Here is a 16,695-nt window from a genome sequence, read left to right as displayed (position 1 = left end):
TAATTATGTGTGTGCATTATCCTATGAACTCTCAAGATAAAGGGCCTACAGCTGGAGCTGATTGTGTGCAGTGAGAAGGGACATTACACTGATTGGCTAGTTGCTCTTGTCATTGTTTGTCATTGTTTTTTTTTTTTATTCTTTTTTTTTCATTTGCATCAAGTAGCTGCCTATAATGGTGAACACTGAGCAACTGGCCTGGTTTCAAGGAAAAAAATCATGTGAGTTTGATTGAAGTGCTCTCTGTGGGGTGCAACACACAGAGGGGGACATATGTGCAGCCTGGCTGTGTGTTTGCTAATAGGAAAGTGGACTGAGGCCAAGAAAGAGAGGCTGGAGGTAAGACGACTCATTCTCTCAAACAGAAGAGGGAGCACTGAATTTGAACATGATGCAGACAAAGGAAGTCAAACCAGCTGAAGAAAGAGGTGCCAAGAGACTTGCAAGGAGGCATGGCAAGTTTTGTGGGAATTTGAATGTGTGTAAGCAAACGTAAATGTGATAATACGAAGGTGGGAGGTGTGGGGGCATGAGAATATGATAATAAAGAGGAATGGGCAATATAGAGATGGAGAGATACTGACCTTTCCATGTTCTTGCAGGAATATCAGTATGGTGGGATGAACTGGGAGGTGATTACAGACATTAAGGTTACCTAAGACATAGTACAAGGAAATGTGGAACTCCAGAATCATTGGTAAGAAAACTCTAAAGTTGACTTTTAAAAAGGAAACAAAGTGGCTGATCATTAGGTTGTAAGATAAATTACAAAGCAGACCAATCCAATATAGTAATGCCAATACTATGAACATAAAAATGCATAAACCAAGGATTAAAATCTCCATAGTACTCTGAAATTAACTATTATAATAAAAGGTATTCAAAATAATAACTATTAATAAATAAAAGGCATGTTAGTAATGATTGTCTTTGGATAATAAATATTTTCTTGTTTTTCATCTTTTCAGAAATGAATATGTATGTTATAGTCAGAGCCAAATTAACTCTAAATGAGAAAGAACAAAAACTTTAAGAAAGAACAGAAGCTAAGTACAGTGGTCTCATTATGGAACACACCCAGCATCTTCTCATGAGTAATGAAAATCAGAATGGGAAAAAAGAAAGTTAATTTCTCAAGCCCAATGAATAGACTTAAATTTACTAGAAATAATAGTCACATGTTAAACCTTCTGTTTCTAGAAACGAAGGCAACTTGATACAGTGAGAGTAATTTCGAATGTAGAATCAGATCGGATCTGCTTTACTTCCTAGTTTCATGAATTTAAGTCAGTTAACATATTTACTAAGAATTCATTTTCTTACATGTAAAATGGGAATTATACTTATTTATTTGTTGATTTGTGTTTATGAGAAAAGAATGATACCATGAAGTTGAAAAGACTCTATATGATATAAAGTAGCATACAAATAGAAATCAAACAGCCATAATCAGACATCATGCTTTGTTGATCTTGCTACTGTTCAGGGCTCTTTATGTGGAAATCATCACTCCCTACATTGTGAAACAGTTATTCCCATAGTGCCACTTCCCGCCTCCAAGAATGACCTTCTCAAGGGCAACTGATTAGATCATATTCATCTCTATTCCCCTAGCTGATGCAATATAAATACTTGGCACTTAATAAGTGTTGAAGTAGTAAGCTAAGTTTTTAAAAAATGATTGCAGAACACCAAAGGAAAAGCAATCAAAATTCCCTATTTTATAGAAAGAATGAAGCATTTGTGTTGCATTCTATTTTATATTTGTGTTGAGTCAGAGAGGAAAGCAATAAGAATGAAGGTCATTCAAGCAACAATACACATTTATTGGATACTTGCTCTGTTCCAGGCACAGGATATGAGGATGAAAAGCTGGTACAAAATGTTAGCACCAGATCATATTAGTTTATAAGGTACACAGTAAAAGCTCCATCACTGTGATTTTATTCTTCCTTCATTAATCATTAATTCATTTCTTAACCTTTTACCCCATATAAAGAGAGAGGGCAAGGAAGAATGGTTATTTGGATTTACTCAAATTTCTTCTCTAGCAGAGGTCACCAAAATGGACAGTATGATATGAACCCTAGGGCAATCCACTGGGTGCAAGAGGAAAACATTCACATTTCTATTAATATTAATCACATTGATATTTATACTTCTTTTTCCATTTTCATATGTTTTAAAATGTGAACAATATATTAGCATAGTGATATATATGTAATTTAGAGGAGAGAAATATATTAGTGGCAACCTTTTGTGTTTTACTGATGGAGTGTGCTATTAAGATAATTTTAAAATGACAGCAACATATGATACTTATAGAGCAAATTCTATAAAGAGGGCTATTACACTGAGTAGAAGCAAAATAAAAAGGAATGCCATAGGAGGTTCTAACCCTTAAATAAAATATGTCATTGCAATTACATTGTATTATAACTTATTACATTTGAGATAAATTAGAAGAGAGTTCGAGAAACAGTTGTCCAGGTTTTATCCTGCTGTTTCAGAAGTGAGTCTAACCTCAGGGGACAGAATTTTGAGAGTGAACTGTTCTAAATTTTCTTTAGCCAATTGCAGGAAATTGCTAAATTATACTCTACTGGCTTGATAGAATGAGCACTACCACCAAAGTTGTCCTTAGGAGATGCAGTGGTAGCAGCAGAATGGGTTAGGGTGTGGTTAGATCAAGGTAGGATGGTGGTTCTTAATCTAGCTGCACATTAAAATCATTTGGGAAACCTAAAAAAGATAAATAAAATGAAGCATGATCCCTACCCCAGAAATCCTGATTTGATTATTCAGGGCTGACTGAGGATTGGGTATTCACAGTGTTCAAGAGCTTACCTTGAGATTCAAACATATAACCCAAAATCAAGAATCAGAGATGTTGACAAAACCAGTGAAAGGAATTTAACTTTAGGACATCAAAATCTATGTATGAATCCAATTTTACAATTTACTAGTTATGTAATGTTGGAAATCCCTTTGTCATCTCTGAGTTCTAACTTTCTCTTCTGAAAAATAAGAATAACAGTAATGACTATCCTAACTACCTCTCAACGATGGTGGTTAAGAATAAATGAGGTGCTGTAGGCAAAAGATCTTTTCAAGATGAAAGCAATGTGTTGTTGGTAGGAAAGAGACATGCTCAGAGAGTTACAGGTCTTGGTTCTAAGATATCTAAGGTTGGTATAACCAATGAATGTGCTTTAACATCCCATTCATTATTCAGATAATTTCTATATATTCGCAATGTCTTCAATTTGATTTTCTTATTGATACTTGGATGAAATCAGGCAATTTTGTAAATTTACCAAAAACAACAATAATTTCAGTCATCACAACTAATACTCATTCAGAAACTTGCATTGTTTCTACTCATATTTCCTAAAAGTATTTGATGTCTTTACTATAGGATACTTATTTTCAAATAAAAATAAGAGATGCTCACACATAGCACATCCCGAGTATATTCCACTAAACACTAGTTTTAGGTGTTTTGTTAAGTATTACTCTAAGAAGAAGATTCCATGATAAAACAGATATGTTAATCAAAATCAAATTGCTTACTTGACGGCAGGACTTCATAGAATTTTTAATATGCTAAAATTCATTGATAATCTACAAGAGGATTGGGATACAAGTTGCAGAATTTAGCAAATGTATTTGGTCACAGAGTCTATTCATGTGACACAGAAAAGAGAACAATATTTTAAAGCATACTTTTGGAAATATCAATCTAATATAATGCTACTATGGTATAGAGGCCAAAATAGAAGACCAAAGATGGATGTGACTTGCCCAAGACAGATTAGGTAAAATCAGTGCTAGGTGCCTGTGACTGAAATCCAGCTTTCTCATATGAGTCCAAGGTCTTTCCATTTGACTTCAATGTCTCTGTTACTTTTCCTGTCACTTACTACTTCCCTTTAAGGAAAGAAAACACAAGAACTAATTCTCTGTAAAAGGTATAAAAGTTCTCTCACTGACAATTTTTTTCTTTAAATGTCGAGCAGGGTTTATGGAAAGAAGAGGCTAAGATTTTAAATCTTAAATTACAATGTGCTGAGGGGCTTTAACAACTAATAACTAATGCTATCCCTGCAGAGAAGACAATCGAATTATCCTGGATTCAACATTTCTGGTTTATGTTGAAAAGGGGGAAGAAGTTAACACTTTTCTAATATATTGGGCTATATATATCACCTTGGAGGGGCTTAATAAAGCCAATATGTGAAAATATATGAAAGAATTTAAAAATCTGTTATGCTGTTAAACTCTGACTACCACTGAATTTCAAGGCCAAGAGAATCTATTTTGTCTGAGACGACAACACTAAACCACTGGTACAATCCACAAAATCCGATGTCACTCTCACTTTACCATTTAAAAAACAAAACAAATTCTAGAGAACAATAAATTCTAAGTAGCCAAGGAAATTTTCAAAAATATAATTTTGCTGAAAAGAACATATACCATGTATTTGGGTTGACCCATCAAACATCAGAGTGGTCTGACATTATAGTCATCTTATTTAAAATACCAAGAGGCTTATTGCAAAGGTGACAGACAGAATAACTGTTTCTTAAAGTAGAATATTTGCAAAGGTCAGATGCTATACTATTATGTGGAATTTTTAAAGTGGGAAATAAGATTGTAAGGAATCTAAAGAAATTTTGTAATAAGTGTAATCTATTTACAGAAGATAAATGAATGTGTGATAAAATTTACTGGAAGGGAGAGAAAAGGTCTAAAGCATCCTAAAAAACTAAGAAGTGGAAAAGTGGAAAGACATAGCTCTTTCAAACATATGTGGAAGAGGAATTAGTCTTCACCTTCTTGTTTTCAAGGGACAGAGCTATGAATAAAGGGGGACATATATAGAAAAATATATTTTAACAGAATTTTAAGGAAAACATTTTAATGATACTTATTACCTAATAAATAGCTTTTGGGAGGTATTACACCCTTAAAGGGGATTCTATGGGAGGTCAGAGACTGCTTCACATGCTTGCTTTTCTGATGTACCAAGCAAAAGTTGATAAAAGATGGCCTTTAAGATAGATATGTTAAATTCTGAGATATAAGAAGAATTTCAGGGAGAAAAAGTACCCAATATAGATGGTATGATTCAGGTGGTGCCCAACATTATAGCTATTTTGCTTGAGAAACTAGAAGAGTTATTGTTATTACTAACTCTTTAAAAAATGACTGTGCTCTCAGTAGAGGGTAGTTGCTAGGAGACTTCCTGAATTGTGAGTATTCAGCCATGAAAATCTAAAGAAATTAATGGAGTTTTATTTTAGACCAGTTTACTTACAGAACTCCGAGTGAATAATATATGGTGGAATTTTTCCTAAGAAGTGACAGAAGGAAGTGGTGCAAATTGCTTTAGAAAGAATAGCATATTTAGAGAAAAATATGCAGAGTATGGTACAGCTGGTACATCATAGAATCTAAATCATTTGTACTTCCTTTGTGGGAGGAGAGTAGAAGAGGGGGAAGATACAAAGAATATGAATGTAGGGTAGTAAAGGGAAGAGGAGGTGGAAAGGAATGACAGAAAGAGAGCATTAATAAATATTTTTGGGTTGAAGCAAGATAATTGTTTTTGTAGGGTGGCTTCAGTGATTTTGTCTTTATTCTCCTTTTCAGGGTTATTTTGCTTGCAAAGTATAAAATGAATCAATTTCTTTCATTTCCAGTTTCAACTTGGAAGTACTAATTATGTCTTCCTTACATAAGAGAGGAGAGACCTATTACTGTTGAAGGTTCTTTAAAAAAACAAAACAAAACTATGCTTTAAAACTCAAAACAGTTAAGGATTATGTCACAGCTATTTTTGAAATCATTATATCTACAATGAATATCAACAAAATGGTAATAAAAAATAGTGTAGTGCCTGGAAAATCCTTTGACAGAATTATTTGGAGCAATTTTTTTTTTTTTTTTAATTTGGAAATAAAACAAAAAAAACCTAAACAGAACTTCAAGAAATAAGCACTTAGCATTTACCATGATTGTACAATAGCAGTAAATGAAAAAATACCAGAAGATCTGCCTACAATCAAACTCTTATGGAACAATAAGTCAAAGGTCAAACCAGTAACTATCTAAGACAGTCATTACTTGAGAATGAAATGGTCCTCTTCATTTTTCTACATAGCACTATGTAGAATATGGTTATCACAATTTATTCTATTCCCAAGACAACATTTCAAGCAATAAAGTTTATATTCCAGAGAGAAGTTGTTCAGGTCTTGTACCCTAATAACAACCTTTCTTGTCCAGAAGATAGAACAACATCATAAGAACAAACTTTTACATCAAAAACAAACAAGCAAACAAACAAAACAAAATTCAGAATTTCTTGAGCATGAAAGTGGTAGTGGCTTCAGGTGGTAAAGCAGCCCAAAACTCTTAAATGTAACTTTGACTGAAGTCATTAATGGTATATTTTTTGCCCATCCAGTTTTCTCATGACAGAGTTCCTTCCTGAATAGTGGCTACTGCCTGGGACACAGTAGGTGGGCAGCACATACTTGTTAAAAAAGTAATTAATGAATGACAATAATGAATAAAGGAGGAAAGGAAAGAACTGACTGACAAATTTAAGGAAACTAATGAAAACATGTTGCACAAGAGGCAGTATAGCTTGGTGGTAATGAGTGGTCCTAGCCAGATTGCCTCAATTTGAAACCCAGTTTTGTCCATTACTAAACATATGATCATGGGCAAGTCAGAAAACCTGTCTACATCTCAGTTCTTTTTTGCTTATATAAAATGTGTTGCTGTTAGAAATATGTTATATTATAAAAAAGCTCTTTATAAAACAACATGGAACTTAGTAAATGCCAGGTCAATGTTAGCTATCAAGATTATTACAAAGATCTTATCTAACACAAAGCTTATTGAACACAAAGGTCATTGGCAACTATGAAATTGGACCACTGGGATTAAACATAGCTCTCTAAAGCTGAGGGAAGTAGGCACAATAAATACAAAATTTGGAGGTTCAACTCCAAAACTTGCACAGGTCATAAAAATTAATCTTCTGTTGAGATTGGGGGCTGATCCTCCCCAGAGACTTCTCACAAAATCGTTGGAGATAATGGCTCCTTGCAGACATAGATTAGAAGTCCTGTTTTACAAGGGTAGACATGTGACTAGACAGATACGCTAATCTTACTTGAGAGCTACCTACTATTAATTTTCAATATTCGATTATTATCCTGTAGATTTTGGCATACAACAGTAAATGGACATAAGGCAGTTTTATTAACACAGTCCCAAATGCTTTGTTGCTTATAATTGCCTTAATTTTGCTTTAGGTTATCGTATAACTCCATGGTTCAGAAAGACTGGCTGTGTGTCAATGTCAATCACTGCCTAGGACTCCTGAAGCATGTGAGAAGCTGGCAAATGAAATAGCTATAACCCGAAGGGGGAGGAAAGGAAGAGATCCATTTACACATGTAGCAGAACTCAGATTATAAATTCTTGGAAGTCAGGTGCTGTGTCTATTCTGGTTGCACAAAGGACCATGGATATACGCTTATCAGTAAGCCAGGTGCTGTTTCTGTTGTTATGCAAACCCCACCTCTCCAGCTGTCTATAAATAGCAGTTGCTCTCCCTAATAGGAGACTCATTATATTGGAAGAACAACAGATAATCTCTATGCCATGTGTATCTAAGAAAATTAATGAAAATTTAGATTTGTTTTGAAAATGTCAACAAAATAGATACATTGTACATATACTTTTGAGAACTCTTACTCATAAATCTGCTGTCTCTTCTTTTCAATTTTTGTCCAAGGTCTAAATTGTAGACCCCTCACAAATTCATATGCTGAAGCCCTAACCCCATCATGACTATTTGAGGATAGGTTCTATAGGAGATAATTAAGGTTAAATGAGTTAAAGATGGTGCTGGAATCCAATAGGACTGGGCCTTATAAGAGGTGGCCTTGTAAGAAGAGAAAGAGAGAGAGAACTCTCTCTGCACAAATACCTAGGGAAGGCCATGTGAGGACACAGTGAGAAGGTGGCCACCTGCAAGTCAGGAAGAGAGCCCTCACCAAAAACCTAATTGGTTGGAACCTTGGACTATGTAGTCTCCAGAATTGTGAGAAAATAAATTTCTGCCATTTTAAGTCACCCACCCTGTGGTATTTTGTGATGGCAGCCTGAACAGACAAAGACAGTCTTACACTGGAAAACAAGAGCTTTATAAATACACACACAGTTTTGCTGGAGTCACACTCACCATCAGTAGTCTATCTCCTACTTGCAACCTTCCATCTTTTTGTGCAGCTCCTCCATCTATAATTTTAGTTACATAAATGCTGTTGTCTCCAGGAATGTGTTGGTTCCCCACACCTCCTGCAATACTGAAGCCTAAACCTATAAGAAAGGAACAGAAAATGGAAAGCCTTGTTTTGTTGTTGTTGTTGTTTTTAGAAAATGCAGTTAGCCACATTTTAAGTTTTTAAAAATGAATCTTCAACTTATTGTAACAGCAATAAATAACACTAAAAATTGTATTTCAATCTAGTTTGTTATTTAAACATTTGAAGGGTTGTTGATTAATGCAAATGAGGCAGATTTTGAAGTCAACCCCATGTAAGTAGTTTTGTTCTATTTCCAGACTGTATGCCTAACCGCTTTCCTCAGCTACCCTGTTTATAGGGGTAACTGGTTAGAGCAGGGATCAGGTGAAGGATGTGGAGGAGTCCTAGGTGAGCCAGGAAAAAGACAAATTTAGTCCTGTTCATTGTTGGTCTATGGGCTCATCTTCATTGCTGTTGTTACTCTAGCATAGAGAACAGAAGTACTACCAATCATCTCGGCAGAGACTTGGATACTCTTGATATTTCAAGATGAAAAATAGAATTGCTCAAAAATTGCACAAATTCTGAGACAAGAGCCATGAATAAGTTACACTGTTTAAATATATGTAATAATTTCAGAGAGAAGATAAGAAAAAGAAGCTAGATGCTTGCTTTTCATGTTTTCTTCTTTTGCCACCTTGTCATATTTTATGTTTTCTAGCATTTATTGTTATTAACTGATTGATTATGAGGCTAGTCACACAAAAAAGTGAATTATTCCAGTATATAGTCTAAAAAATAAAAAAACTTCTTTCAAAATATTCTATTAGAAAATAAAGAATAAAAAGAATGTTAAAAAATTGATTAATAAATAAATTAATTTATTTTTTGAGACAGTCTTGCTCTGTTGCCCAGGCTGGAGTGCAGTGGTATGATCTCGGCTCACTGCAACCTATGCCTCCCAGCTTCAAGTGGTTCTCCTGCCTCAGCCTCCTTAGTAGCTGGGATTATAGGCACATGCCACCATGTCTGACTACTTTTTTAAATTTTTAGTAGAGACTAAAAATGTTGGCCAGGCTGGTCTTGAACCCCTGACCTCAGCTGATCCACCTACCTCGGCCTCCCAAAGTGCTGGGATTCCAGGCATGAGCCACCATGTCCGGCCAAAAACTTTAAAATGTATACTTAGACTATTATTTTTATAACATGGCAGAATATCAAATCATTTTAAACATGGTGATTGTCTCTTTTAAGAGATGATTTTCACTGTACTATGGCTTATACAATTTTAACTTACATTAAACTATGAAGCAATAACAATAGAGGACAGTCACACACTGTGTAACAATGTTTTGATCAATGATAGATTACACATATGATGGGCCCAAAAGATTATAATGGAGCTGAGAAATGGCTATTTCCAAGTGACATCATAGTCATTGTAACATCATAGCATATTGATTACTCATGTGTTTGTGGTGATGTGGTGTAAAGGAACCTACTGCACTTCTAGTCATATATATAAAAGTATAGCATATACAATTGTAAAGAATAAATAATACTTGATAATGATAATAAATAACTATGTTCTTGGTTTATGTATTTACTACACTATGCTTTTTATTGTTATATTTGAGTGTACCCCTCTCCTTATTAAAAAATATTAATTGTAGAAAAGCCTCAAGCAGCTCTTTCAGGAGGTATCCTAGAAGAAGGCATTATTATTACAGGAGATGACAGATCCATGCTGTAACATTTTGCATGGTATTGCTCCTGAACATCTTCCAGTTGGACAAGATGTGAAGGTAGAAGACAATGAGATTGATGATCCTGACCCTGGGTAGACCTAGGCTAATGTATGTGTGTGTGTCATTTTTAACAAAAAGTTTAACGTGTAAAAAAAAAAAAATGAAAAGCTTATAGAATAAGAATAGAAAAAAGAAAATACTTTGTATAGCTGTACAATGTGTTTGTTTTAAGCTAAGTGTTATTACAAAAGAGTCAAAAAGTTAAAAAATAAAAAGTTCATAAAGTAAAAATGTTATGGTAAGCTAAGATTAATTTATTATTGAAGCTTTTTAAAAATAAATTTAGTCTAGCCTAAGTGTACAGTGTTCTTCAAGTCTACAGTAGTGTACAATAAAGTACTAGGACTTTACATTCACTCATTACTCATTCACTGATTAACCCAGAGCAATATCCAGTCCTATAGGTTCTATTCATGGTAAATGCCCTGTACAGGTGTACCATTGTTTACCTTTTATTTTTTACTGCACTTTTTCTATGTTTAGGTATGTTAAGTTACATAAATAGTTATCATTGTTTTGCAATTGCCTACAGTACTCAGTACAGTAACATGGTATACAGGTTTGTATCCTAGGAACAACAGGCCATACTATAGAGCCTAGGCTTGTAGTAGTCTACTTGTTTCAGTTTGCATAAGTACGCTCTATTATGTTACCATAACAATGATGATGTTGTCCAATGATGTATTTCTCAGAATGGATGCCCATTGTTAAATGACACATGAATGTATTTTAAAAAATTATTATGAGATCATTTTAAAGGAATAATAGACTCTATAAAGGTATGAGATTATTATTATTATTATTATTTTGAGATGGAGTCTTGCTCTGTCACCCAGGCTGGAGTGCGGTGGCGCAATCTCGGCTCACTGCAAGCTCCGCCTCCAGGGTTTACACCATTCTCCTGCCTCAGTCTCCCCAGCAGCTGGGACAACAGTCGAACGCCACCACGCCTGGCTACTTTTTTTTTGTATTTTTAGTAGAGACGGGATTTCACCGTGTTAGCCAGGATGGTCTTGATCTCCTAACCTCGTGATCCACTCGCCTCTGCCTTCCAAAGTGCTGGGATTACAGGCGTGAGCCACCGCACCTGGCCAGGTATAAGGATTTTAAAAATCCATTTCAGAGTATGTTTGAATGCTCATTCAGTACCATACTTGCAGCAAACATTTTCATTGCATTTTACAATCATAAGATAATTAACATGCAAATTACTCAAGAAGATAGATATTGATCAAAGGCCTTTTGACTAAAGACATAGTTTCTATAGCTTACTTGGCTTAAGACTTTTTTTAAAAAATCACACACCTAGTAAAATAATAAAGCTATCATTAAAATATTTGACATTTTATAAAACAATAATAAAAAAACATTAAAATATTAAGTCTACTTCACTATACTTCTATTGAATAAATATTGGGTAAAGTTATATGCTCTTAAGATAGCAAAAATAGTTAATTGGAAAATGATGGCATAGTAAATTATAAAGCAACATCTCTGGAATTATATTTGAAATGCAAAGATTGTTAAATTAACCATAATAGTTGTTAAAAATAAATGGAAAATTGATTTAAATTGATAGGGCGATTAAAGCAAGTGTTATCTAATTTCCTTGTGATGTGGGTAATTATTTTTATTGATGCTTTGCCACCCCATGGAACCATGAATATATTTGCTTGCCTCAGATTTACAATTTGTTTATTAAGCAAATGATGACCAAAGAGTAAAATATCCCCTATTGGCTTTTCCTATAAAATTTAAAATACATATCAGCTCATGTTTCCCAAAACTGTTATTTTATTATATATGAATATAGGGAAGTTTAAAAAAATATATTTACAAAAGTTTCTTAGCCACATACTAAGATCAATCTACCACATTTATAAAAGTACAGAGGTTATTCCAAACTCTGAAAGGAGAAGGTTAAAACAAATTCAGAGACTCCAGTTTACATCCATGATGCCAGCAGTAAATGCCACAGTCTTAGCTACAGAAGAGCTATAGAAATAAATTAGCACCATAAAGACGGTTAAGTCCAACAAAGACAGCAAGTATGTAGTTGACATTTGAAGTTGAAGACTGCACAAAGACAATGAAATCACTATGGATACTATAGATAGGTAGGTAGGTAGGTAGATAGATAGATAGATAGATAGATAGATAGATAGATAGATAGATAAAAATCGAGTAACATTTTTTCTTCAGATTAGGTTTCTGTACTTCTTTTTAACTAGTGACTTTGTTCAAGGTGAAGCAAGGTATTTTTAGCAAATGTCCCTCTCAGAGCCAGAGCATGTTTTTGAATGTACACAACTAGTAATTTTTCTAATTTCCCTTACTTTGATGTAACATGCATGTGTTTAAAAACAATTAAAATTTATTTAACAGTTAACCATATTCTAAATATTCAAGATGATAAATAATCTGTAGTTTATGTCTACATTGAGAATATATGTTTATTTACAGGTGGAAATATCCATCTGTGCTATAAGATTGCATCTATCCTCATTCATTTATTCATTCACACATCCATTCTTTCAATAAGCATCTCCTGAGTACATACTGTTCATTGTATTACCAGCTGCTATAGAGCATGGCCAAAGTAAATGTAAAGAATTTTTTTCCATTTTTAATTTTTAGTTGTTATGGATACATAATATATGTAAATAAAGTACACATGATAATTTGATACAAGTATACAGTGTGTAATGATCAAATCAGGATAATTGGGATATCCATCACCTTAAACATTTATTTTTTAGAGTTAGGAACATTTTAATTCTGCTCTTAGTTATTTTGAAATATATAATACATTATTATTAACTGCAGCCACCCTATTGCACTACTGAACACTAGAAAGATCTATTTCTTTTATCTAACTGTATGTTTTTTATCCATTGACCAGAAACACTATAATAATAATGATCCAAAAGTGAGTTCATATGGGTGAGTGTAGTTGAAACATGTCTGAAGCAATGTTCTAAGCCCAGATAATGCAAGTAATTTTTGGATAGCTAGTCTATGAAGACAAATGTGGGCTAGGACCACTGAGCAATAAGACCAAACACAAATTACCTGGGTGTTTCTTGCATAGAAGCTGTTAAAGCAGGGGCAGGCTGTCTATCTTATAAGACCTAGACAGGCTAAGGCATGCCATGACTAATGCCCCTGTCCCCCATCCCTGTTACTAATTTCACATCTCTTCCCTTCATTAGATAATTTTTCCCTCCTTCATTCCACTCAAAACACACTTGCATCACTGATATTTCTTTTTTTATTTTTAATTTTTCCCTTTAACTTTTATTTTAAGTTCTGGGGTACATGTGCAATATGTCCAGATTTGTCACATTGGTAAATGTGTACCATGGTAGTTTGCTGCAAAGAACAACCCATCAATGTGATATTAAGCCCAGCATCCATTAGCTATTCTTCCTGATGCTCTCCCTCCCCGCTTCCCTCCCCCTGACAAGCCCCAGTGTGTGTTGTTTCCCCCATGTGTCCATGTGTTCTCATCATTCAGCTCCCACTTACAAGTGAGAACATGTGGTGTTTGGTTTTCTGTTCCTGTGTTAATTTGCTGAGGATAATGGCTTCCAGCTCCATCCATGTCGCTATACAAGACATGATCTCATTCCTTTTTATGGCTACATAGTATTCCATAGTATATATGAACCACATTTTCTATATCCAGTCTATCATTGATTGGCATTTAGGTTCATTCCATGTCTTTGCTACTGGGAATAGTGTTGAAAAGAAAATACAATGTGTATTTATCTTTATAATAGAATGATTTATATTCCTTTGGATATATACCCAGTGATGGGATTGCTAGGTTGAATTTTTTTCCTCTAGGTTTTCAGGAATTGCCACACTCTCTTCCACAATAGCTGAACAAATTTATACTCCCATCAAAAGTGTAAAAACATTCCTTTTTCTCCACAACCTCACCAGTATCTGTTTTTTTTGTTTTTGTTTTTGATTTTTTAATAATAGCCATGTCACTGGTGTGAGATGATATCTCATTGTGGTCTTGATTTGCATTTCTCTAATGATTAGTGATATTGAGCCTTTTTTCATGTTTGTTGTCAGCATGGGTGTCTTCTTTTGAGAAGTGTGTTTATGTTCTTTGCATGCTTTTTAATGGTGCTGTCTTTTTTTCTTTTAAATTTGTTTAAGCTCCTTGTAGACTCTAGATATTAGACTTTTGTCAGATGACTAGATTATAAAATGTTTCTTCCATTCTGTAGGTTGTCTGGAACTCTGATGATAGTTTGTTTTGCTGTGCAGAAGCTCTTTAGTTTAATTAGATCCTGTTTGTCAATTTTTGCTTTCGTTGCAATTACTTTTGGCATTTTCGTTATCAATTCTTGCCTGTGCCTATGTCTTGAGTGGTATTTCTTAGATTTTCTTCTAGGTTTATTATAGTTTTGGCTTTTATACTTAAGTCTTTAATTCATCTTGAGTTAATTTTTGTACAAGGTATAAGGAAGGGGTCCAGTTTCAATTTTCTGCATATGGCTAGCTATGGATGCCTTCAGCTTTGTTCTTTTTGCTTAGGATTGTCTTGGCTATTCAGGTTCCTTTTTGGTTCCATAAGAATTTTAAAACAGTTTATTCTAATTTTGTGAAGAATGTGAATGATAGTTTAATGGGAATAGCATTGAATCTATAAATTACTTTGGGCAGTATGGCCATTTTCATGATACTGATTCTTCCTATCCATGACGATGGAATGTTTTCCCATTTGTTTGTGTCATCTCTGATTTCCTTGAGCAATGGTTTGTAGTTCTTAAAGAGGTTCTTCACTTCTCTTGTTAGCTGTATTCCTACAGCCTTGATATTTCTAAAGTATTCAGACATAGTCATAGACTGTCAACTTAGGGTCTTTGCTACAGCTGTTCTGCTACATGGAATACACTTCTTTCAGAGCTTTGTTCAAGTATCAATTTCTGTAGGAGCTGGAACCTAAGCTCTCTATTTAATGCTGTCCCCTGACAGTATATATTTTTTTCCTTACCCTGCTCTAGTTTTCATTTTCCCTTAGCATGTATTACCTTGTAATATCCTATATAAATCATCTACATATTTTGTTTGTATGTTTTTTACGTTCTGTCTCCTTGGTGAAAACATAAGCTCTGTGATGACAGTGTTTTGGTCTATTTTGTACTATGCAAGTATAACAAAAGCAGGTACATACTTGCCTCTTAAATATGTATTAAGTGAAAGAATGAATGAACTAGTGAATATAAGAGGACAAGGAAAGTCCCATGTCTCTCAGAAAGTCCCCCCTTAAAGATGAAATTAGTGACTTTGAATGAGCAAAGGGCAGAAACAGTGAGCATGGTAGGTGCAGTTAGAACTGTATAAGGCATCACATTGCCTCAGGTAAACTTTGATGAGCTCTCCATCCTCAACCTTTCAGGGTTTATGGTAAGCACTGAGCAGGCAATGGGACAACAGCAGAGGCAGCTTCACTTTCTGATTCTTTCATCTTGTAACTGTGCAAATTTGAGTTTCCATTTCTTTGTAATAAAGGAGTAAGTATATTTATATTCTATGGTGACTGGCAATAATAGATGCTTGATAAACAAAGCGCTCTCAATAAACTGTCAAGTTGTTGGGAAAACAAGACACTAACACTTTGGCATAATCTAACTGGTTTGGATGAGTTCTATATTGCTACTAGCATTATGTGAGGGGAGCATGACTAACTTCTTAGAGGAGAAGGAGAATAATTAACAGAAGTTTTAGCATTTGGACTGGGTCTTGATAGGTGAAGTTAGAACTGATAAAAGAAAATGCACATTTAAAACCAACATATCTTCGGATTCCAGGCTGGATAAATGACTAAAGAGTCAACTATCCTGATTTATGTCACACAGGGCTAATAAAGTCCCATTTTACTGGGCTGAAAATTGAAGCAAAAATGCCTGGCAATCAAAACATGTACTTATGATACAGTAAGCCAGAGTAGTCCCTACTGAAATGAATACAATGAGTTCCTGACTCAAATCGGATGAAGATTTGTGTAAGGAAACTGAAAATGGCCAAAACACTGATTTTGGGGAAGTGATAGTTTTGTAACAACTAAAGAATTGGTTACCATTTTGAAAAGAAGTGTCCATGATAAAGAAATAGCTCTGGACCATCACATGATGACAAAGTAGTCGATTATAAAACAAAGTCAGTGAAAAGAGGTGGTAGTTCTCACCCCAAAACGCTGATTATAACACCACCTACTGTGGAATGTTGGGCTATTAAGAATAAGACTAAACATTACCACATGTGGGTCATAAACAAAGCTGACACAGAAAAATGTAAGTAATCATTTCACAAAAGGAAGTAAAATCAGTGAATATTTCAGTACTCTAGTAAAAGAAAAAGGCTTGCCAAATTTAAACACCTAATTGCTCAAGTAATTAAAAATGACCTGTTTGGCAATCACTTGATGCACACACAGAATTTCAGGATTACATCAATTATACAAAGCTGGGTTCATCTTTTCAATTTTCTTGCATATCTCCAAACAGTGATTCCTCATGTCAAACATAAGAAAT

The 16,695-nt window shown here is 34.4% G+C and overlaps 1 protein-coding gene across 8 annotated transcripts in view; it reads right to left on the bottom strand.

Moving 5' to 3' along the window:
• DLG2 (discs, large homolog 2 (Drosophila)) overlaps nt 1-16,695 on the bottom strand; it is a 2,293,993-nt gene that overhangs the window by 559,010 nt on the left and 1,718,288 nt on the right. For all 8 annotated transcript variants that reach the window (XM_011938528.1, XM_011938530.1, XM_011938531.1 and 5 more), the window contains one exon: nt 8,270-8,406. In XM_011938528.1, the coding sequence (XP_011793918.1) occupies nt 8,270-8,406 (137 nt within the window). The remainder of the gene's footprint in view (nt 1-8,269; nt 8,407-16,695) is intronic.

The sequence above is a fragment of the Colobus angolensis genome, unplaced genomic scaffold, assembly GCF_000951035.1.
Source record: "Colobus angolensis palliatus isolate OR3802 unplaced genomic scaffold, Cang.pa_1.0 Scaffold174, whole genome shotgun sequence".
NCBI classification, from domain to species: Eukaryota; Metazoa; Chordata; class Mammalia; order Primates; family Cercopithecidae; genus Colobus; species Colobus angolensis.
The sequence above is the reverse complement of the archived record's forward strand: the minus strand, read 5'-3'. Positions and strand labels throughout refer to the sequence as shown.